General features: G+C 43.6%; 1 protein-coding gene across 2 annotated transcripts in view; it reads right to left on the minus strand.

The window, feature by feature from the left end:
* LOC115473998 (transmembrane 9 superfamily member 2-like) overlaps positions 1-24,261 on the minus strand; it is a 176,755-nt gene that overhangs the window by 111,116 nt on the left and 41,378 nt on the right. For both annotated transcript variants that reach the window (XM_030209257.1, XM_030209258.1), the window contains 2 exons: positions 17,509-17,620; positions 8,071-8,150 (listed from right to left, as the gene is read on the minus strand). In XM_030209257.1, the coding sequence (XP_030065117.1) occupies positions 8,071-8,150; positions 17,509-17,620 (192 nt within the window). The remainder of the gene's footprint in view (positions 1-8,070; positions 8,151-17,508; positions 17,621-24,261) is intronic.

A 24,261-nucleotide genomic window follows, 5' to 3' on the forward strand; every position in this document is an offset into this window, starting at 1 on the left:
ACCATGTCCTCTACTTTTTCTCAAAAAAGATTATCCCCCTGGCAAGGAACATCCGGCATTCGCTGCTGGGTCTTATGATCAGGGTTAGAGACACGCAGCCATGAGAGTCTGCGCATCACTATACCTTGAGCAGTTGCTCGGGATGCCACATCAAAAGTGTCATAAGCACCCCTGGCCAGGAATTTGCGACACGCCTTCTGCTGCCTGACCACCTGGTGAAAAGGTTCGGTGAGCTCTGGAGGAAGTGCTTCGACCAAACTGGACAGTTGCCTCACTGAGTTCCGCTAGTGGATGCTCGTGTAGAGCTGGTAAGCTTGAATCTTGGCGGCAAGCATAGCGGCCTGATACGTTTTCCTCCCAAAAGAATCCAAGGTCCTAGACTCTCTGCCTGGGGGCGCCGAGGCATAGTCTCTAGTACTCTTGGCTCCTCTGAGAGCAGAGTCCACCACCATGGAATCGTGAGGTAGTTGGGCCTTCACCATTACTGGTTCTCCATGGACTCTGTACTGGGACTCTGCTTTTTTGGGGACCACTGAATTAGAGGGAACAACCAGTTTCGCATAAAAACTTCCCTGAGTGTGTTATGCAAGGGGGCCGTTGCAACCTCTGTGGGCGGAGAAGGATAGTCCAAGACCTCAAGCATCTCAGCCCTGGGCTCATCCACAACCTCCATGGGAAAGGAAATATCCTTAGACATTTCCCGAACAAAGGAGGAAAAAGAAAGACTCTCAGGGGGAGACATCCTTCTTTCAACAGGCGGAGTAGGATCCGAGGAGATCCCATATGACTCTTCCTCCGAAAAGTATCTGGGATCTTCCTCTTCCTCCCACGAGCACTCATCATCGGTGTCGGACAGAAGCTCTCTAAGAGCAGCCTGAACCCGAGTCTGTCTCGACGTCAAGGAACGACGGCCTTGAGGGGGATGTCGAGAAGTTGACCCCTGCCTGGACTGTGGCGAAGCTTCCTCTGCCGACGTCGAGGGAGAATCAACCCGGGTGGCAGCCGACGTCAATGCCGCAAGCAGCAGAGAACGGGGACCTCACCACAGGCGAAGGACTAGATGCCGCTTCCACAGTCGATGCAGAAGGCGCAAGCACCCCTGGCACTGAAGCAGACTGGCGCAGCAATCCTTCCAGCAGCTCTGAAAGAAGGGCCCTGATGCGCTCGTCGAGAGCCTCCATTGGAAAAAGCTGTGGGGCTGGTGTAGGAGCCGGTGGCAGAATCTGAAGGGGCTCAAGAGCCGGTACCAACCTGCCGGAAGACCGATGCATCGGCACCTCCTGTATAGAGGGTGAGCGGTCCTCTCGGCATCAACGTTTCTCGGGTGCCAAATCCCTCGGCTTCCCGGAGCTCTCGGTACCGTGTCTGGAAGGAGAACAATGACGGTGCTTCTTAACCTTCGCTCGACGCCCGTCATCAAGACTCCTTGGTACCGAAGAGGAGGACGTGGAATCCTCACGCCTCCTTGGGCCCGGGTCAAATGAAGGTCGGTCCCGGGGAGCCTGCATAGCAGTAGACCTCAAGAGAGGTGGAGACCCACTCGATGCCTTGCTGCTCCCAGCGCGATGTGGTCATTTGGCAGCCATTACCTGCGCGCTTGAAGTCGATGCTTCCCTCGACATCAGTACCGATGTCGATGCCAACATCGAAGGACCGGACCGATCAGCATAACGTCTTTCACGCTGAGCCTCCCAAGACACTTGGGTCCGCTTTTTCATAAGAGAGCACAGCTTACAAGCAGTAGGCAAATGTTCGGGCCCAAGGCACTGGAGAGCGTGGTGGTTGGTACCCGAGATGGTCCGGTTGCAGCGAGTACAACGCATGAAGACGCTGGGAGTGCTCGATGGCATGGATGGAAAAACAGCTGCTGCGAAATTAAAGGACTCGATCATGCCAAAAAAAAGGCACAAAAAGGGAAAAAAGACCCGGCCGAGCAGCCTAAAAGGAAGCCGCGACAAAAAATAAAGGAAACTTAAACAAGTGAAGAAAACTAACAAAATAAAGGAAATAACTGTGGGTTGGGGTTTTTTTTTTTTTTTTTTTTTTAGAAGAAATGCGCACAAGGAAAAAGAAAAAAGGGGGGAGCGGTGAAACGCGAAAATTAGTCTCCTGAGCCGAAAACTGAGTGCCGTTGAGAAATAACGTGTCACTCAAGACGTGGTCAAAAAGAAACTGAGGGACTCACACATGTCACGGGCGGGAAGCCGTTTGCGCCTGCGCAAAAGAGCGTTCTGGAGACTTCTTCGTTTGCTCAAGATTTTTCCGGTCTCCTGGGCTGTCGCGGACAATGACCCAATGGTGAGAATAGTCAGCCTGCTTGTCCTCGAAGAAAGCCATTTTCTATATACCTGTTGCATACAACTCATTTTATGAGATTTTATGGTGAAAACAAATGAGAACATAAAATGTGGAGACTGAACTCAGTGGAAAGACAAAGAACAAAAGTTGGTCAGTGTTGTACAAGACTTAAAAATCAGCAAGCTGAGGGAGGAAGTGACGTCACCAACTAAAATGGACGTCTGAGAGCGGAGCTCCCGCTACCCCGCAAGAAGTTTGATAATAAAATCGAGCGAGCAGCTGCAAACGAAGCTCAGTGGGTCTGGATACCCGCCTCCTCAATCGGCAATTTTGCTAAAATGAGTCAGAAAACGACGGGGGTGGATATAGCTCGCTTTGCCTACCCGAGCGGAGACGGCGCACCAAGCTCCAAGATGGCGACGGCCCGCGGAGAGCAAGAGAAATGGGAGGAGAAACATCAGCGCCGAAGCGAGGGATCGCCTGAGCGCCCTGTTTTGGAGGAGGCAGACGGAGAGATCGCTCCAGCGCTAAAAAACTGGCTGCAGGAAATCAGCTCAAACTTGAAAGCGCTACGAGCAGAAGTGGCCACGCTTGGAGCTGACCTTAGAGGTGAAATACGGGAGCTGGGGGCGCGCCTAGAGGAAACAGAGAACCAGGTGGAAGGCCACAGTGAAGCTCTGGGTCAGATGGAACAACAATTTACAGACCTGCACAAAGAACAGCAGCAACTATGGTCCAAAGTTGAGGATTTAGAAAATAGGGGCCGACGGAACAACCTGCGTTTTCGTGGGCTGCCAGAGACGCCCATATATCAAGACAGCACAGCGGTGATCCAAAAGCTGGTGGCAGAGCTGATGGCAGCGAATAATACGGCTATTGAAGCAGAGGCAGTCCAAATAGAAAGGGCCCATAGAGCGCTGGGCCCGAGTCGCAATAACACATCAAAAGATATAATAGCCTGCTTCACGAGCTTTAAGTTCAAAGAACAAGTCCTAAAAGCAGCACGTCAAGTCACAGATTTTAAATGGGACTCATATAGAATCGAAATTTACCAAGACGTGGCAGCAGCGACGTTAAAGAGAAGAAATGAACTGAAACCTTTTACAAGAAGGCTGCGTGACCTAAACATACAATATAGATGGCGATATCCCTTTGCCTTGGCATTCTACAAGGATGGCAAGCTGCATCAAGTGAGATCACTAGAGGAGGCCAGACTGACCTGCCCGGAAATGGAAATGGAAGCGGACTTGGCTGCTCCCAGCGGGGATAAGAGAAATGCAACGCAATCTGCACCAACAAAATGGAAAAGAGTGGGAAAAGGCCCTCGGAGACTGCAGCGGCAACAATCTGCTGCTAAAATCACATGAGACTGTGGGACGAGACGACCCAGAATCAATAGAAGGTGAAAAGCCGCTGGATGCCAGAGTAGCGGCTCGGGACCAAGACGAAAGACATGTTTAAGTACTGTTAGTTTGCTCATGTAACGTTAATTGCTGTTTAAGGGGTATGCAGTAAATGATTGGTGAGTCACTTTCTCTTTACTTGGGTGCCTGTCGATATTGAGAGATACCCAACTTGCAGAGGGGGGGGAAGGGTGGGAAGTGGGAGGGGAGAAGGGAGAGGAATGAAGACGATATAGTAAGAGAGGCGCATGGTGTGCATCAGGGTACAGATGAAGTGAAGAGGCGAGGAATGACAACTTGGGGTAATTATGGCTGATATAACATGGTTGTCCTTAAATGTAAAGGGGCTAAACATTCCCAGAAAGCGACAATTGTTATTCAGGGAGCTTTGCCGCCTACAGGTGGATGTGGCTTTAATCCAGGAAACCCACCTTAAGCCCAGATATGAGAGACTCTGCACGCATAGACAATATCCCCATATATATTTTGCTTCTTCCAGTGCGAACACAAAAAGCAAAGGGGTTCTGATAGCACTTAGTAATTCCAAGCCCTGGGTGGTGCGGAAAGTAATACGGGACAAAGATGGGCGATACCCGATTGTGAACCTGCAACTAGCTGGAAAGGTTTACACGGTTTTAAACATTTATGGGCCCAATGCCAATCAGGAGCAATTTTTTCTAGAATTAGACCGACAAATCACACAACACATTGAGGGATCCCTATTAATAGGAGGAGACTTCAATATCACTTTGCACCCACATTTAGATAATTCCACAATGGGAGTCACATATGGCCAACAGGGTAGACGCCAATTTAGAGAGCTACTCACAAGGTGGCAGTTAATAGATTTGTGGCGTAGGGATAACCCCTCAACACGCAGCTACACATTTTTCTCCTCAGTACATCACAGCTTTTCTCGAATAGACATGTGGCTGGGAGACGTAACGATATCGAGTATGGGGACCACATCCCAGATACTACCGCGTACATGGTCGGATCACTCCCCAGTGCTGTTGCGCTTTTCTAACGTGGGGGTGCCATGGAAAGAACGCATATGGTGCCTAGATGACACATTATTAATGAGCCCAGATAATCTACTCTCAATTGAACAATATATTAAAGAGTATCTCACCCATAATGACAATGGGGAGATATCCCCGGCTACACTCTGGGAGGGGCTTAAGGCAGTGCTGCGAGGCCAACTGATAGCGTTGCGCTCACATTGCTGGAAAAAGAGAGTTGCGGAGGAACAGAAATTGCGGGAGGAATTGCTGCGGGTGGAGGGGGAAGTGCAGCAGAGGGGTGCACAGCCCGGTTCAACATTGTTGAAACAGGCACAGGAGATAAGAAACCAGATCCTAGACCTGGAATTGGCAGACTTGTCGGTACAACTGCAGAGGGTGGGTCAAACACATTTTGAATTTGGTAATAAGCCCAGTCGGTTATTAGCATATAAATTAAAGCAAAGAGCTGCTAGAAATGGAGTAGGAAGCTTAATTGATGAACAGGGTGAGCTCCACTCAGATTTGGAATCAGTAAAGTCCATTTTTAGATCCTTTTATCAACAACTGTACACCCCAGAGACGACCCCAAACCTAGAAAATATAACGGAGTTTTTAGCGGGAGTTGAGCTACCATCTCTGTCTGAGGATGCTCAGCAAATACTATCAAAGCCCATCACGCTAGAGGAGGTCCAATACACAATTAAAGCGCTGGCTCCCCACAAGGCGCCGGGCCCCGATGGATATACAAATCGATTTTATAAAATCTTTGGAGGGTTGTTGGCCCCCATTTTGGTGAGGGTCTTCAACTCTATAGATACAACCACGGGGTTGCCGCCGACTTGGGATCTTGCGACGATAACTGTGATTCCCAAAGCAGGCAAGGACCCACAGAAATGTGGCTCATATAGGCCTATCTCCCTACTAGGGGTGGACTACAAAATATTTACTAAGACACTGGCAACCAGATTACAAAAGTATCTTCCGAAATTGGTTCATGAAGATCAGGCTGGGTTTGTAGAAGGTCGACAGACTTTTGACAATATCAGAAGAGCCATTTTTATGGTTCAGAATGCACAACTTCATAACAGCACCCTATGTATATTATCCCTGGACGCCGAAAAAGCGTTTGACAGGGTGAGCTGGCCCTTTTTATTTGAAGTATTAAGGCAGGTAGGCATTGGAGGGCGGTTTGGGTCCTGGCTACATACAATATACAAATCCCCAAAGGCGGCTGTGCGGGTTAATGGCCATCTTTCTCAAACATTCCAGCTGTATAGGGGCACTAGGCAGGGCTGCGCGCTATCCCCGCTATTATTCGCCCTAGTAATGGAACCGTTGGCTATTCAAATTAGAGCCCAAAGAGAGATCAGGGGCCCAAGATGGGGAGGAATAGAGACCAAAGTTCTCATGTTTGCTGATGATATATTACTCACACTAGTGGAACCCTTGGTCTCCTTTCCAAAAATAAATGAGATTATACAAAGATATGGGAAGGTGTCCGGGTTTAAAATTAATTTTGACAAATCTGAAGCATTGGAGGTGGGGATCCCTGGAGCACAGCTAACACAGCTCCAACAGCAATTTCAGTATAGGTGGGCGACCAAATACATTCGCTACTTAGGGGTCAATATTCCACGTAGAATAGAAGAAATTTTCAAATACAACTTCCCGGATAAGGTGCAAGATCTCTTTTTGGAGATGGAACGTTGGGAGGGCCTGACTCTGTCATGGATGGGAAGAATCAGTGCAATAAAAATGATAGTTCTCCCCAAACTTCTATATCTTTTCATGGCGCTGCCAATTGCTCTCCCAGAGGGCTTTCTGCGAAATTTGCAGAGGAAGGCATTTGCGTTCATCTGGAAGAAGAAACCTCCGAGAGTGCGGAGAGAGGTGTTATATCAATCGCGTAGACGGGGCGGGATGGGGGTCCCCTCTTTTAAGACATATTATCAGGCGGCGCACTTAAAAATATTAGCCGCATGGCAGCAGAATCCGGTAAAGATAGGCATTAAAATGGAACAGAGATGGGTAGATCCCATACCCTTGAGAGCGGTGCCATGGCTGCCGACACATCAATTAGACGAAATAATTAAGAGAAGCCCCCCAGTGCTGCAGTGGCCCCTTATGACCTGGAGAAAGATACGGAAACAGCACTTCCCAGAAAGGACATACTTTACGCACATGTTCCTTAGACTCGCTCCACAATTTGGGCCGGGTCAATTAGACGGGGCATACTTAGAATGGGAAGAGCGAGGCTTGTGTGAACTGGGACAAATGTGGGAACAGGGGGTAGTGGCCTCATACACAGAATTATGCCAAGAACATGGACTCTCCCCCCGGCAAGCTTTCCAATTCTACCAAGTTCGTGACTTTATAAAGAAGAGAGTGGCAGAAGAGCTTAGCCTAACGGAGACACTACTGGAACAAAGTCTGACAAAGGGGGGTAGTAAAGGGGGGATAACTAGAATCTATGGGGCCCTTCTAGCTAAGGATAACCCGATAGAACATTACACTACAAAATGGGAGACAGCAATGGGTTCCACCTATGACCCCTCTCAATGGGCGCAGGCCTTTCGATCACTACTAAAGGTATCAATCTCTAGTGCCATGATAGAAAATGGGCACAAGATGCTATATTGGTGGTACTACACCCCTCATCGGCTAGCCACAATGTATAAAAAGGGCTCTGGTAACTGTTGGAGGCAATGTGAGGTAAAAGGGGATATGTTTCACATGTGGTGGGCCTGTAGACATGCTCAAAAGTTTTGGACCGAGGTGGTGGATTTCCTGTGTGAAGTGACGAATCAGATATATCCCATGGAGGTGGAAAGCTGTCTGCTTCACTTTAAACCTCCAGGAATTAAAAAAATTACACACAGCTTAGCCACTCAGCTTTTTGTGGCAGGCAAATTGGTCATGGCTTCAGCTTGGAAGAAGCCCACGATTTCGGGGGTACACACAGTCCGAGAAAGATTGGATAGAATACAACTAATGTCAAAACTTACAGCCATGAGAAACGGTCGAATCATACATTACCATAAAATATGGGATCCATATATTAAATGGAAAGCAACTACTGTAATATAAGACTTGTTGCACACCCAATATGACAAGGGGTGGGAGGGTTTAAAAGGAGGGGGGCATGGTTAATCTAAGCAGAGGTGTATATCAGTTCAGTTGATGTATTTTGATGATGTTTGAAATCTATATGCTGTTTTTTGAAGCCAAACATCTACAGAGCTAATGTATAGTTGTATACTGTGTTTCCAAATGTTAAAACTATAAATAAATATTTGAAAAAAAAAAAAATCAGCAAGCTCAATATGCTGCTCAATTTCAGAGCACAGAGTTCTAAAATAGCTTACCTAAACCACTGAATGTTTGTGTGTGGCATTGACTCCAAAATATAATCCCATCTGGAAGCCCACTTAATTTTGTTGTTTTTCTAAAATCAAGGAAAAATAAAAAAAGGACAAATAAGTTCAAACAATTCTGTTTTAATCAAAGTAATACATTAATTACTTCTATAACACCAAAAACTATGCAAGCAGGTTTACAATAGATATGTGACCCAGCTTTTGAAGGTTGATGTTCCCTTGAGTTAATGCAAAAGGGGAAAATAAAACCCAACAAGTATCACTGTGTAAAACCAGCATTAAAAGCTGTACAAAAAAATACACAAATTAATTATACTAAGGACCATACTATGAATCCAGATCAGTGTTCTGCCATGCAAGGCCCACAAGCAAATGACGGCCTTCGGGGGCCTCTTGGGCAGCCCACACAGTCCTAATATTTTGTTTTTTTTTAATGGGCCACCAGACACAGGCTGTGGGCATTGCATTGAAGTCTAGTCTGACCTTTCTCATTCCCCACCTTCTGCTCCCTCCCTACTTCGCGGGTCTCAAATCCCTCTCTCCCTACCCAATGATCTTACTCAAACTTTATCATCTTCCCAGCAGCGATTCAGCCAGACTCTCTGGCCAACCACAGGGGCCTTTCCTCTTAAGCAATTTCCTGTTGCTGCAGGGAAGAACACTCAGACGAAAAGCAGGGAGAGAGGGATGCCAGACCTGTAAAGTAGGGAGGGAATGGAGGGTGGGGAAAGTCAGGGAAAAATTAGACTGGACCAAGCAGAAGTGGGCAGGCGAGACACCAGATTAAGGGAGGACAGGCCAGAATGAGTTGGGGGTGCTGCTTACTGAAGGATGCAGAAGGAAATAAGGGGAGGAGATGGTACGCATGGATAGAGGGGAGGGAAAGAGAAGAGGAGAGGGAGGAGATAACGCACATGGATGAAGGGGAAGAGAAGAGATGAGGCAGAAAAATGGAAGAAAGCAGTCTTGAAATGTTTAGTCGCCCACCTGGGGCTACCCCTGAAGTCACCTGGAAGGTCTGTCCCCAGCACAGTTCAGGTCCGCCTGCACCTGCCACTTGTGCTCTACACTAGCACCCTCCTCCCACAGACTAGGTCAAAACCGCATCTGAGCAAGTCTCCCACTCTCAAAATTGTTCATTTCTAGGTTACTGGCGGCCAGTGGTCCCACAGTTCCCAGAAAGCACTCAAAGAGCCATATCACAAACCACCAGGATTCTTAATCCAGACAAGCAGAGCAAACAATTACATTTATTTTCATAAAAATATTGAACAGATGGGAAAAACAGTGCACACATGTAACTGAAACAGTTTATTAAACTGTCTAAACATGTTATCACTGCCCGAATAGTGCCTGGAAAGTACAGGAAATACGGCTGCTCACCAGTTACAGAATATAACTGATCACAGGGTCTCAGCAGAGAGGTCTTTCCTACTCTACTTCCAAACTGAGACTGACAAATTACCTCAGTTAGGTGGGAAAAAGAAAAAAAAAACTGTCACTTCTGGTACTGCTTTAAAGAAAACAATTGCCATCTGCTGGCCAACCAGGTGAAACACATACCCATCAGCAAAACAAACAAGGAGAAAAACATGTCATCTGCAAAATAATTCAGCTCATAGGCTCATAAACCCACTGTTTCACCACAAAAGCTCAATATGGAAAAAAAAATCAGTGCCAAAAATGGATGCAGAACAGAAAGTGAAGGCGAGAAAAGAAACAGCAAAGGAGGCCCTGAAAACAGAGTTAAGAGCACTGACATAAAGAAGTGTAATCAGAGCCTGGGACCAAGATGATCAGAAAAATAAAAACTACAAGAAAACAAAGGTAGGAAGAATGATTTTACTTTCAATTTAGTGACTGAAATATATCAGTTTCAAGAATTTATATCTATTGCATTTCTTCCTGACCAGTGCAAAACAATGATAATTGTTCCCATATTTCTCTGATGTTGTACTGTGTGGAGATTCTGGGATCTTAGGGTTTCGTTTGTGTACATTATTACTTTTAGTTTGTGGTCCTATATTGAAGAGAGTTTATCTGTTTTCTGCAAGTGTGAATGAGGCCAGGTGGGGGATGGAAGTCGATTAGCACTGGTTGGTGTCATGGCTCTCCTTCAGTTCTTCTGGACCCAAAGCAGCCACTATTTAAAAATCAGCAAGACCACTGATCTAGACAGTATGCTATCTTTGAATTACAGTTTGCTGATCAGCTCAACAGGCACCTAATTAAAACAGAATGACATACTATTAACAAGCTTTCACTAAGCAAAATTAATTCATATTTACAGTGAACATCTGATGGTACTAAAATGGAACAAATCTCCCAGAACCAGTAGAAATTTGAGCATGCATGGCTCTTCCTGCACGAAGCAGTCCCCTCAGTGTAGCACTTAGTCAATTTGAGGAAGCAGGAGGGATTAGGTGCTTCAATCCTACTGAATATTAATGTCCGTTACATGTAAGCAACCTTACTTTCTCCATCAACAAGCAAAGCTGAATCACTCAAGTATGTGACCCCCAACCTCAAGTATGCTTCAGTATTTTAGGTAGATATCTCACTGCTGAGAAGCAGACCATTCCCATCATGATGCCAGAGAAACAGATCACAAAGAGACAGGATTACTCATTACTACTGGACTGAATGCACTATCTAGTAGACACAGCTGAGTAAAGTTAAGAAGCAAGGCCCAAACAGATGCTTTGGAAACTTTCACTATTGGAACAGATTCCAGAAGAGCCATGGCAGAAGTAGAGGCTTTGATTTGGTGAGGCTCATCTGTGCTTTACAATAAAGACATACCAGTCTGATCATAAGAGAATTGAAAAGAGAACAATTGCCAATGGAATATTAACTGTTGGGGGTCAAAGGAAAGGAAAATCAGTGCTGATTTTCTTGTATGCAAAAAACCATTTGCAGCCCAGAGTAAAGGGTCTTTTCACAATGGTGCTCATCAGATTTAGAGCAGAAGGTTAAGTAGTATTTTCTCAATAATGTGAAGAGATGAGATTACCTTTTGCAGAAACAGAATGAGTTTGTGGAACTACCTCATTATGATGAAAATATGACTAAAGCTTGAAAGTTCACAGATTATTTGGTAGCAGTCACTTTGCTTGGGATGAAGTACCTTCCCATCAGAAATTCTCTAGGCCTAACAATTCCATCAGCTGAAATGGCAGTTTCACCAGAGATGACAATACAACATTCAGGTCCAGTGGCTTCTCGCTAATTTAGATGGTGCGCGATCTATTACAGCATAACAGAATGCCAAGATGTGACCTATTCCACAGGCTATCTGGAGTCCAAATTAGTAAAGATGTTAAAGATATTGAAATATGGTACTAATGGACACAATCAGGAATCCTCACCCTAGTAAATGCACAAGTGGAAAATCTTTTCTTCTTGAAAGTGTATGAATAGCTTGTGGAAGGTTTTCCTGCTGCTGCCAAAATGTATTAAATTGGAGGTGTCAGCTTCAAGGAAGCAAGCAGGGGCTGTTCCAACTTCCATGCTAACAAAGCCAGGGAATTGAGGCTGAGACGCAAGAAGATGCCCTGACCTTGCATTACTAACTCTGGTAAAATCTTGAGTCTGCATGTAGGAAAAACTGAGTGTGTTAAAGAAGGAAACTCAAAACTGCTAGCTCGAGAGGCCAGTACCATGCTATGAAAATCACTATACTGAGTCTCATCTGCTATTTGGGCAGGGCTTTGGCTAGAAATGCTAAGTAGTAGTAGTATCATGGGGATGGGATGGATAAATGTAGATGAGGGGCCACGTTCAGTATATGGCTACAGCATGCTGTGCAAGATATGCCAAAAATGGGTGTACTTGGCAAAAACCTCAGATCTGAAAAGGAACCGGGGCTAGGGTTCTCATTGTGTTCATGGGGAAAGAGACAGAGAAAGGAAATTTTGGGAGTGCCATGGCACCAGTGGCTCGCCTCCCCCCCCCCCCCCCCCCCCCCCATTCTGACACCTATAGCTGGAATGAAACACGCCCTCTTGAGTCAACGCTGGTATCCATCAGATGATGCTGAAGATCTGTTTGCACTACAGTTGTACCAAGAATTCTTATACAGCTCTGATTTTAGAAACTGCTTTTACATACTGTGTTCAGCGTGGCATCATGGTTCTGGTCCTCTGTGCCGAGTTGATGGCAGTTGGGAACCATGAAGGTTAGAATGTCTTCTGTTCACATTCTAACTGTGCCAAAGACATCTGTACTCTACAACAAGAGATCTCAGCAAGGACTGGCATTGACACTAAAGAACTATGGCATTTTTTCATGGTGGTGCTTTTGAAAACCACTGCATGAGGATTTGGAAGCAACACTGGCAGAGATATCTACTGGACTTCGCAGAATCAACCGATCTGTGCACATAAGATTTTCTCTATTTTAAAGTGTCTCTCTCCTCTGCCCTGGTCACAGAATCAACTGAGGCAGTTCCTCCAGGCTCGTGGGAACATGTATCTGCATCTGCAGTCCTCCAAATGACTGCTGGATCCAAACAAATGATACATCTGTTGGCATCAATTTGCTATCTTACTACTGAAGGCTTGAAAGGGCCTGAAAGTGCCTTTGTTCGTACCATGGTCCCACAGCACACAAAAGACCAAAAAACAAAACCCACAAATCTAAGAGATTTTTTAAAAAATGAAAAATGTCAGAATATGCACACTCTTCAATAAAAGTCAGGACAGTTTTGTTATTTCACTTCCGTCAGCAAAGCAAAAAAAAAACAAAACCAAAGAGACAAAAGGACTGCTCTGTGTGGAAGTGTCAAAACTTTCCATTAATTCTAAACTCTGGGACAACTGTTGCATCACAGTGCTGTTGTATGCCTGATTTAATCTTTGTCAAATAAAGTATCTATACAATTTGATAGAGTCATGGATCCAAAAATTGAAGAATCAGACTGATAAAGACAATATATTAGTTTCAGATATGCTTTCCTAAGGAATTTTTCTAAATACAGAATGTGTCAATTAACAGAAGCCTGCTCTAGTACATAGGTCCCAAAATTTGGAAATGAAAGGCGACAGGGTATTTCAAACCAAGAGAACTCCCCTTTTTCAAACATCTGCATTCTGAAGAACTGGGAGAGCTGGGTGGATGGTAGAGCAATGCGTGTATAGTATACCTTCTCACACTGTTATACACCATCCTCCACATTCACTCTCATCCCTCTTATTCCACTCTTGCCCCTCCACTTCCTTTTCCTCCTTTGTCTCCTCTTACTCCCCTTCTCCCTTCCCTCATCTGCAACCCTTCCTGCTCACACACCCTGGGCTTGAAGTCCTCCATAGAGTTCAACAGCATACACACACTCCAGTCCTGCATCCCTTGAACAGGCAGATAAAACACATTTCTAGACACATCACCAAAAAGCAGGAAGCACCCCGTGCCCATGGATGTGATGTTGCCCAGCCCATAATCCCCATCGCTCTTGTACCATATTCCTGGAGCTCTTGTCACACTCAGCAGCAAGGTGTGGAAGGTTCACCAAAGAGAGAGAAAAAAGGAGAATGACCAAGACCAAGGCTCAACTGCTTGGTCTGCTAGCTTAGCTAAAATCCCTTAGCAGCTGGAGAAGGTGAGGGCACAGGCAAAAGCCCAAACACATCCCTTGATCCATGAGCTGGATCTAACCTAGACGCAGAAAAAGCAAAACTTGCTCCAATCCAAGGGACACAACTAGACTATGAGCTATAGTCTGGGAACCCCCTGCTTTAGTATGTTATGTTGGTTATTTAATCCTTCACTCTCTGCATAACCTATGTTAATGGGACTGATGAGTAGGCTTTCTCTGTTGCTGCATCTCTTCATCTCTTATCTTCTTAAAACCCAATACATAATTAATTTTAGTATCAATAAGACACAGAACCAATGTAAGACATGATACATTTCTACATTTTCTGATATTAGCACATAAATAAAACCAACCAAAGTCATCAACACAAACCCACAGTACACTCACCTTCTTAAACAAAATGTGTACCAATGAAATCCAAAGCCATTCCTTCACTCATTCTTGCCAACATATCCTTAACAAAAAAAAAAAAAAAAAAAAAAACAACAACGGAAGGCCATATTTGTAATATGACCCATCATACAACCCACACTATGGTATAGCTAAAAATGTGCAGCTGACCTTTACAAACCGGAAGATGGTATGTTATCTTCTACTTCACTGGCCAGTCCAATCGTATGCATATAATTTACAAAAGTTTTTTTTTTAGATCAATATTTTCAAATCATCATAAATAAGGAAATCAACAAGACACAGATTTGTCTCACACTAGTAACAGGCATTAGAAGTTAAATAAAAAAAACATCTGAAGAAAGAAAAAAAAATATTTTGCAGGCATTAAAATAAAAATGAAAGAATAAAAGTAAACTTTAAAAACTGTTGTTATAAGGTAAAAAGATTATAACACTGTTTGTCTAGATAGGTGTTGGCTATACCATAGTGCAGTTTTTTGTTTACAATTTATGTTCTTTTGTAACCTGCTTAGATGGGTCTGATAATGCGGGATATAAATAAATGATACCTCACATTATAAATATGATCTTTTTTTAAGGGTACGTTGACAATTTTGAATTTCATTGGTGTGTGACTATAAAGTTATGGGCTATATTTTTATACACAATTTGGTTGCACCTAATTGCGAGAGGGTGCTCATCCAATAGATTGTGAACACTGCCATCCGCTGGTAATATGTCAACTACCAGAAGAAAAAATAACCATTAATGAATAGCACACATCCCCTTATGATTAACTTACTTTTCAGTTACGTGTTACCTCTATCAAAAAAAAACCTTAATTTACTTTTCAGATTCAAATTAGAAATGCAAATTAAGATTGCTTGATCCAGGGCATGGCATTAAAGTAGTAATATAAGACCACTCAAAAACAAAATATCATAGTCAGGAGGAACTTGTGAGGCACAAGTATGAAACCCTGCTCTATCATCAAACTGTATGATCTTGGGCAAAATGCTACCAATTAGATGCTCCTTAACTCATCTGTAAAATGGTCAGGATACCCTTTAAAGCTGTCACTAATGTATATGGCACTGGAATTCTCTATGGAAAGCTCTATACAAATATGAAATGTTTATTATGCAAGGCTTTTGTCTTGTGTGCACAGAATGCCTTTATGCAAAAGGATCATGGATTTGGTACACCATATCCCTCCCAATCTCCCTCCCTTTTACCTATCATTTCCTTTCATGTCTACCGCCCCTATTCCAATTCATGTATTCCTGGGCACTCTTGCCATTATGTTTATCTCAGTTCACAAATGTCTTCTTACATGTCCTCTGTAATGCTTTTTACTATGTAAGCCACACTGAACCTGCGGCATGTGAGAAAGCGTGGGGTACAAATGTAATAAATAAATAAATATACCGCCCTTCTGTGGTACAACCAAAATGGTTTTGCATTTATTATATATAGGGACTCAGGGGGCAATTCTATAACTGGGCACCAAAAACCTGACACCTTGATAAGGCATGCTGAGTGATAACTCTATAATGGCATTGGTTTTTCCAGTTATAACTAATAAACCTCTAAAATTGTCCTACCTTGCTGCACTCTAATTAAATAGTCCTGGCTCCTGCTGGCAAGGCAGGTTGATGTGGCCTCTCTACCAAGGCTGTCAAAATAGCCATGCTGAACAGAAGGCATTTTCTTCCACTGAACAGACCAGGAAGAAGCCACAACCATGCCAAACAAGAGAATGAAGACAGCTGTGCTACATACAACAGGAATCAGAAGCAGTAACTTGTGGAGCAGAAAACATTAAGGTTTTAGGGTAATTTGGGGGAGATGCTGAGAAACGTGCTGGTGTCAATAAGAGAACATTTTAGTACACTTCCAAAGTGCCTAATTAGATTGAAAATAAAACACCCTGTATTTACATTTTATAAATCCCTAGATGAAACTACTTAAAACAAAAATTCTGTGTCACACTGATCAGCTGTTATCTGGCACCCAATATTAGCTTATTTTCAAAATAATGAAGATACATACCTGTAGCAGGTATTCTCCGAGGACAGCAGGCTGATTATTCTCACCATTGGGTCGTCGTCCGTAACGGCCCAGGAGACCGGAAAAGTCTTGAGAGCAAACGAAGAAGTCTCTCAAACGCTCCGTTGCGCGGACAGAGCGCACCGCGCATGCACGAACGGCTTCCCACCTGCGACACGAGCGTGAGTCCCTCAGTTTAATAAAAAAGCAAACCAGAAACTAGAACAACTCCAAGGGGAGGAGGGTGGGTATGTGACAATAATCAGCCTGCTGTCCTCGGAGAATACCTGCTACAGGTATGTATCTTCATTTTCTCCAAGGACAAGCAGGCTGATTATTCTCACCATTGGGGTATCCCTAGCCCCTAGGCTCACTCAAAACAATGAACATTGGTCAATTGGGCCTCGCAACGACGAGGACATAACAGAGATTGACCTGAAAAGAAACACAACTACGTGAGAGTGCAGCCTGGAACAGAAGAAAAATGGGCCTAGGAGGGTGGAGTTGGATTCTAAACCCCGAATAGATTCTGCAGCACCGACTGCCCAAACCGACTGTCGCGTCAGGTATCCTGCTGAAGACAGTAGTGAGATGTGAATGTGTGGACGCGATTGTGCCAATAAGACACAAAAAAGAGAAAACAGGGAAAAGTAAACCTGACCGCATGGCCAAGAGAGGGCTGCAACGAAAAGAAAGAAAGTTTTTTTCTCCATGTTATAAGTTAAGAAAATAAGGGAACTAAATTTAAAAAAAAAAAAAAAAAAAGATTTTTTTGTAAGTTTTATGGAAGCTAATGAAAAAAGAAAAAACTCACGCGTGATCCCCTGGGACGAAGGCAACAGCGAAGGAGAAAAAAATCCATGTTACCAGTGTCACGGAAAAAAAGCATCTGAGGGACTCACGCTCGTGTCGCGGGTGGGAAGCCGTTCGCACATGCGTGGTGCACTCTGCCCGCACAACAGAGCGTTCGAGAGACTTCTTCGTTTGCTCTCAAGATTTTGCCGGTCTCCTGGGCCGTCGCGGACGACGACCCAATGGTGAGTAATCAGCCTGCTTTTCCTCGGAGAATTCAGACTTACAGTTGAATGCAAACATTTGTTCTAATGGCTCATCAAGGATTGCATAAAAATTGTAAAAGGGGCATGCAGGAAGCACAAGACCATAGAAGAGAAACTTAATGAATTCTTTGCTTCTGTCTTTCCTGGGGAAATGGTATTTAGAGGCAGCAATTTGGAGGAAATATTTGCTATCTGAATAAGTCTCCCCATGGCATCACAAAGGTTTATGTCCTACACCTTTTTCACAGGTTGTTTCAAAACCACAAAGACTCCATACAATAATACAAGCTTTGATTTGTTATGCAAACACACAAGACTAAAAAGTTACACTTACCTCAAATTTTACAGAATATGTGTAAATCAAATCCATTTTATTGGAAAACGATCCAGGGATTTCCATGGGGGAACCACCACAATTTAAATGATCCTTAGCAAAATGTTTATAGCTAGTTAAAAGACAGACAAAAATATTATTTCCATTAGATATATACACATACTAACAAATGTAAAGAAATCTGTATGACTGTTGGTTATATATTGTGTAACTGGATAACTGGATAACAGCAGAACCACCTACCATGCCTCAATAACGTTCAATTCACACAATTTCACTTGACTATGAAATGATATAACAGTCAGGATCTTACATCTGCAAAGGGACTAAACTTGTGCAATATGGAGGCCTTTTTGGAGCATATTGTCTGACTTTGCTCACAACAGACTTTTGCTGCCTCCCAACTGTAACTCCAGATGATTACCAATACACCAGGACTTTTCCTTATAATTGTTGGGATCGTTGGGGAGGGTCATTTGCAGCATTTATTTTTCTCTATTATTGTTGCTGTGCAAATCAGATTTATGACTGTGTATGGTGCTTGATATGCTGTATATTGGTTATCATGATTTCATGGGTAATTAATAAAAATACTTTAACATATATTGTTTACTATCTGGACAATTAATAAGTACATCCACTTTATTCATAAAAGGGCAATTTTCAAAAAAGGATCCTCTATAGGCAAAACAGGAAGCAATGGTAGGAAAAAAAACCCACCAGTTCCATAGAATGTATTCAAATAAATAAAGGAGTGATGCTTGTGGGGGGGGGGGGGGGGGGCTGGATCAGGGCAGCAAAATCACCCACAGGGTTTTTTTCTATTTTTTACATCTTCTGGAGGTCTTATTGAAAATATATCAAAAAGTTACAAAGCTCCAAGGAAAATATTAAACATACAAAAATTTCAAATGTATCACACAAACTATCTTATATCTTCACAAAGACATCAAAATAAAAAAAAACACACACACACACACACAAATGTACATATGTGTCTGTTTTGTATGCGTATGGGCTAATATGTCTGTGTATTTATGTGTGTGGTGGTTCTCTGTGTAACTGATTGGGAGAGAGAGCAGGGTTGTTTGAAAGGTGTAAATCTTTAATTGCTATGTTAAAGTAAATCAGTGTTTACATGCTGCAGCTGCTAAAATAGAATTCCCCATAGACATGCACATCTGTCAGGGACCCCTAAACTACGGAAGAAGCAACTTCAAAACAGTATCAAGTCAGACACACAGCAGTTTGAAGATGAAGCAACTTAAAATTGCGGAGTATTTTAAATTCTGAATTCATGCATGAAAATCATGCAGTATCTATGTAGAGTTGGCCACAATGACAGAGGGTGTTGCAAGTACTGAATTAAGTATACATCACACAATTTAAAATCAAATGTTTTAAGGGAGTTCGTTTTCCCTTAAGGTTCTGTTATTGGTCGCACACATTTTTTTTTAACACAAGGCTCCATATCGACAGTGGATGTTTAACTAGTATCTGTCGTCACAGGCAGGGTTTAACACATTGGCAAGCTAGGAACACATCTAGGGTCCAAATTTTAGGAAGGCCCTGGGAGATTAGAACTGATTACAGTCTTAATTTGGAGGGGGGAATAAAAGGCTATCTGCAGATCTCTTGTATTTGAGCCTGCTATGCCTAGTTCCAGTGATAACTAGCAGCAGAGACTATAGGTAAAGCTCTTGTCAATGGAAATGCTACACAGCTTTAGTGTGCTATAGAAATAAAGTTTCTGCATGTGGTAGAAGATGGAAGAGAAATAAAGTCGCATCCCAAATGGGAAAAAGCAAACACTGATTCAGAGCAATTTGGCAATTGCACCTTTCAAACAACCCTCTCCTCTTACTCAGACACGCACAGAGAACCAACCTATATACTCACACACATTAGCATACCCACTTAAACAAAGACACACACTTGCAAGCATGCACTGACACACAAGCCAGGTGCATGCATACAAACATGCACAGATATCAGTCCACAAAGATAAGAACATACACAAACCAGAGAAAGCAAACGTTACTCACCTGTAGCAAGTGTTCTCAGAGGACAGCAGGATGAATGTTCCAAGGAGCATCATCACTGACAGAAACATCTATGCCATCTACTCTCCATATTACTCCCTTAGAGATCCTTTGTACTTGCCCCAATCTCTATTGAATTCAGATACTGTTTTCGTCTCCACCACTTCCACCAGGAGGCCTGTCTACAAATTCACCACCCTTTCTGTGAAGAAGTATTTCCTCAAGTTACTTCTGAGTCTATTCCCTTTCACCTTCATCTTATGCCTCCTCGTTCCAGAGCTTCTTTTCAATTGAAAGACTCACCACAAGTGCACTTATGCCATATAGGTATTTAAATATCTATCATATCTTCCCTCTCCTGCCTTTCTTCCAAAGAATACATATTGAGATCTTTAAGTCATAAGAACATAAGAGTAGCCATACTGGGTCAGACCAATAGTCCATGTAGCCCAGTATCCTGTTTTCCAGCGGCAAAGCCAGATCACAAATACCTGGCAGAAACCAAAATCATGGCAACACTCCATACTACAAATCCCAGGGCAAGAAGTTGCTTCCCCACGTCTCTCAATAGCAGACTACGGACTTTTCCCCCAGGAACTTGTCCAAACCTTTTTTTTAAACCCAGATAAGCTAACCGCTGTTACCACATACTCCGGCAAAGGGTTACAGAACTTAACTATTCATTGAGTGAAAAAACATATTTCCTCCTGTTTTAAAAGTATTTCCAGGTAACTTCCTCAAGTGTCCCTAGTTTTTGTACTTTTAGAACGAGAAAAAAAAATTGATTTACTTCTACTCGTTCTACACCACTCAGGATTTTGTAGACCTCAATCATATCTCTCCTCATCCGTCTCTTTTCAAAGCTGAAGAGCCCTAACCTCTTTAGCCTTTCCTCATACTAGAGGGGTTCCATCCCCTTTATCATTTTAGTCGCTCTTCTTTGAACCTTTTCTAATTCCGCTATATCTTTTTTGAGATACAATGAACAGAACTGAATGCAATACTCAAGATGCGGACGCACCATGGAACGATACAAAGGCATTATAGTATTTTTGGTCTTATTCACCATCCCTTTCCTAATAATTCCTAGCATCCTGTTTGCTTTTTTGGGCACCATCGCACACTGAGCAGAAGATATCAGCGTATTATCTACAACGACACCCAGATCTTTTCCTTGAGCTCTGACCCCCCAAGGTGGACCCTAGCATCAGGTAACTGTGATTCGGATTATTCTTTCCAATGTGCATCACCTTGCGTTTGTCCACATTAAATTAATCTGTCATTTGGACGCCCAGTTTTCCAATTTCCTAAGGTCTTCTGCAATATTTCACAGTGTGCACGTGTTTTAACAACCTTGAATAGCCTTGTATCATCTGCAAATCTGATCACCTCACTCGCCAGTCTGATTTCCATATCATTTATAAATATGTTAAATAATACCGGTCCCAGTACAGATCCCTGTGGCACGCCACTGTTCATTCTCCTCCATTGAGAGAAGTGACCATTTAACCCTACCCTCTGTTTTCTGTCCAATAGCCAATTCCTAATCCACACCAGAACCTTGCCTCCTATCCCATGACTCTAATTTTCTAAGGAGTCTCTCATGAGTCTGTCCCCATACGCTTTATGACAAAGACCACTGACCATTTTAATAGCCACCCTCTGGACTGACACCATCCTGTTTATAACTTTTTAAAGGTGCATCTCCAGAACTGTACACAATATTCTAAATGAGGTCTCACAACAGTCTTATACAGGGTCATCAACATCTTCTTTTTCCAATTGGCCATTCCTCTCCCTATGCACCCAAGCATCCTTCTAGCTTTCACGGTTGCCTTTTCTACCTGTTTGGTCACCTTAAAATTCACATACGATCACATTCAAAATCCACTCCTCTTTTTTGCACAAAAGTTCTTCACCCTCTAAAGTATTCTATTCCCAAATGCATGACCCTGAATTTTTCAGCATGAAATCTAGGCTGCCAAATTCCAGACCAGTCCTCTAGCTTCGCTAAGCCTTTCCTCATGTTATCCATACCAGGGGTGTCTGTCCTATTGCAGATTTTGGTTATCAACCGCAGAGAGGCAAATCTTACCAGACAGTCCTTCTGAAAAGTTGCTTACAAAAATTGTGGCACGTTACTGGCAACATCCTTTTCCTCAGAATGAGTTCCATTTACCACTACCCTCTGTCGCCTTCAACTCAACCAGTTCCTAACACAGTCAGTCACTTTAGGGCCCATATCAAGGGCACTTCGTTTATTTATTAGTTGTCTATTCAGAACTCTGTCAAACACTTTGCTAAAATATAAACACACCACATCTAGCGCTGTCCCTCAATCCAACTATCTGGTTTCCCAGTCAAAGAAATTAAACAGATTTGTCTGATGAGACCTGCCTCTAGTGAACCCACGTTGCCTAAGGTCCTGTAATCCATTGAATTCCAAAATTTTACTGTTCTCTGTTTTAAAAGCATTTCCATGAATTTACATACCACAGAAGTCAGACCTACCAGCTTGTAGTTCCCAATCTCTTATTTCCACTTTTGTGGAAAGGGGCCACATCTGCTCTTCTCCAGTACTCTGGGACACTTCCGATTCTAGAGAAGCATTTAAAAAAGTCTAGCCAGCCAAGCCACTAGAACTTCCCTAAGTTCCTTCAGCACCCTTGGATATATGCCGTCCGGCCCCCATCACTCTGTCCTTTTTTTGTTTGTTTGTTTGTTTAGCCAGCTCCTCGTGAACACAGTCCTCTGAAAATTGTACTGTTTTTGGTTTTTGTCAGGTACTTATGACCTGGATTGGCCACTGTTGGAAACAGGATACTGGGCTTGATGGACCTGTGGTCCATCTCAGTATGGTAACGCTTATGTTCTTATGACTACCACCCTTCCATTCCTATTTGTGTTGGTCTTTTGCAGTCCGGCTCCCAGCCCTTCAGCTGTGAACAGGAATATTTAAGCAATTCTGCCTTATCTTTATCAACTTCTACATGTTCTTCCCCTTCGAGTCTCACAATGTCACTTTTTCACTTCCTCCTATCACTAACATATCTAAAAAGTGTCTTGTCCCACCAATTTTACCATACTGGCTATTTCTTCTCCCATTTGCATCTTTGCTTTCCTGCCTACTGTACCAGCTTCTCCAGATATTGTTGCCTGTCTTCCTCTTTCTGCAATCTGTTGTAGTCTATAAAGGCTAACCTCTTTCCCCTTACCTTTTCAGCTACTACTTAGAACCAAAGTGGCCTCCTTTTTCTCTTACTTTTATTTACTTTCCTTACAAAAAGTTTTCTTGCCCCTATAATAGCTCCTTTCAGTTTTGCCCACTGCTTTCCAACATATTCCAGAAGTCCCCATCCAGACAGCAATTCCTTGAGGTAATCTCCCATCTGAATAAAGTTAGTTTTTGTTTTTTTTAAGTCTAGAACCTTGGAGATCACGTGATGCCATGGCGAAGAGCAGACGCACCTGAAGAGCTCTCCGGCCCCGATCCTCCTTTCCCGTTGAGCGGCACAACCACGGACACAGAGAGCGTACTACAATAGATCGGAACATAGATAAAACCCCAGCAAGTGAATATCAGGCAGCATACGCCGGGGATGGCTGCGAAAACGGCTCAAAAAGAGAAGTTGCGGCAAAAACAACCAGACCCCAAAATGGCGTCCTCGCCGGAAAAGTCCAGCACGGCAGTTTCTTCGGCGTGGGTGGCGGAGATAACGGCGGAGATGTCCGCCGTTATGGAAGAGCTACTAGACCGCAGATTAGCCCCCATTGACTCCAAATTGGAGAAGCTGCATACGCGAATGGAGGACTTGGCGAGAGAATGCGTGGCCTGCCAAACCCGAACGAGCATGGTGGAGGATAAATTAAAGGAGGTGGAGGCCGAACAAAAAACATCCAAAGGACGCGTTGAAGCGCTAGAGCAAAAAGTAGAAGAATTAGAGAATCGTTCTAGGCGCAACAATTTGCGTCTGGTGGGACTTCCGGAGGCCATGGGTGGCAGGGACCTAATTATGGAACTGGAACGTTGGCTTACTGCAAGAGTGGCCTTCCCTGTGCACATGGGCCCCCTGAGAGTGGAGAGGGCTCACCGTCTGGGGCCTCGAGTAGATAATACCAATAAACCCAGAGTACTCATTATGCGGGTTTTGAATTTCCAGCACAAACAATATATTTTGCAAGCCTCCAGGAAAGACAATGTGCTGATGTATGAACAGAAAAGAATACTATGTTTTCAAGATTATTCGGCGGGGGTAGCGGGGAGACGCCGTGCTTTCTCCTCAGTGTGTACAGCACTGTTTAATCAGAAGATTATTCAACTTGATGTACCCAGCGCAGTTGAAAATCGTGTACAAAGGATCAACGCATGTATTTGACGCAGTGGAGGAGGCGAAAAAATTTGTGACCCAGATCGGAGCAGAAGACGGGGAAAACACTGGGAGAGACGCCCCGGCATGATCCAGAGGAGAGGATGGAGTGCTACGCTATCTCTCAACTAGAGAAAGGTCTCATAGACATCAGTCACAAGCTTGCAAGGTTTGATTAGACAACAGATCAGCTTAGCAGCGGATGTTAATGATTGTTAACTACAGAGAGATCTCATGGACATCAACCACAGTTTTGACAGGTTTGACTAGATAATAGGCCGTTTGAACAGTTGAGGTTAATGTTTGTTAAAGTCGCATAAGATATAAGGATTTTGGCTACCTGG

The sequence above is a fragment of the Microcaecilia unicolor genome, chromosome 7, assembly GCF_901765095.1.
Source record: "Microcaecilia unicolor chromosome 7, aMicUni1.1, whole genome shotgun sequence".
Taxonomy (NCBI): Eukaryota; Metazoa; Chordata; class Amphibia; order Gymnophiona; family Siphonopidae; genus Microcaecilia; species Microcaecilia unicolor.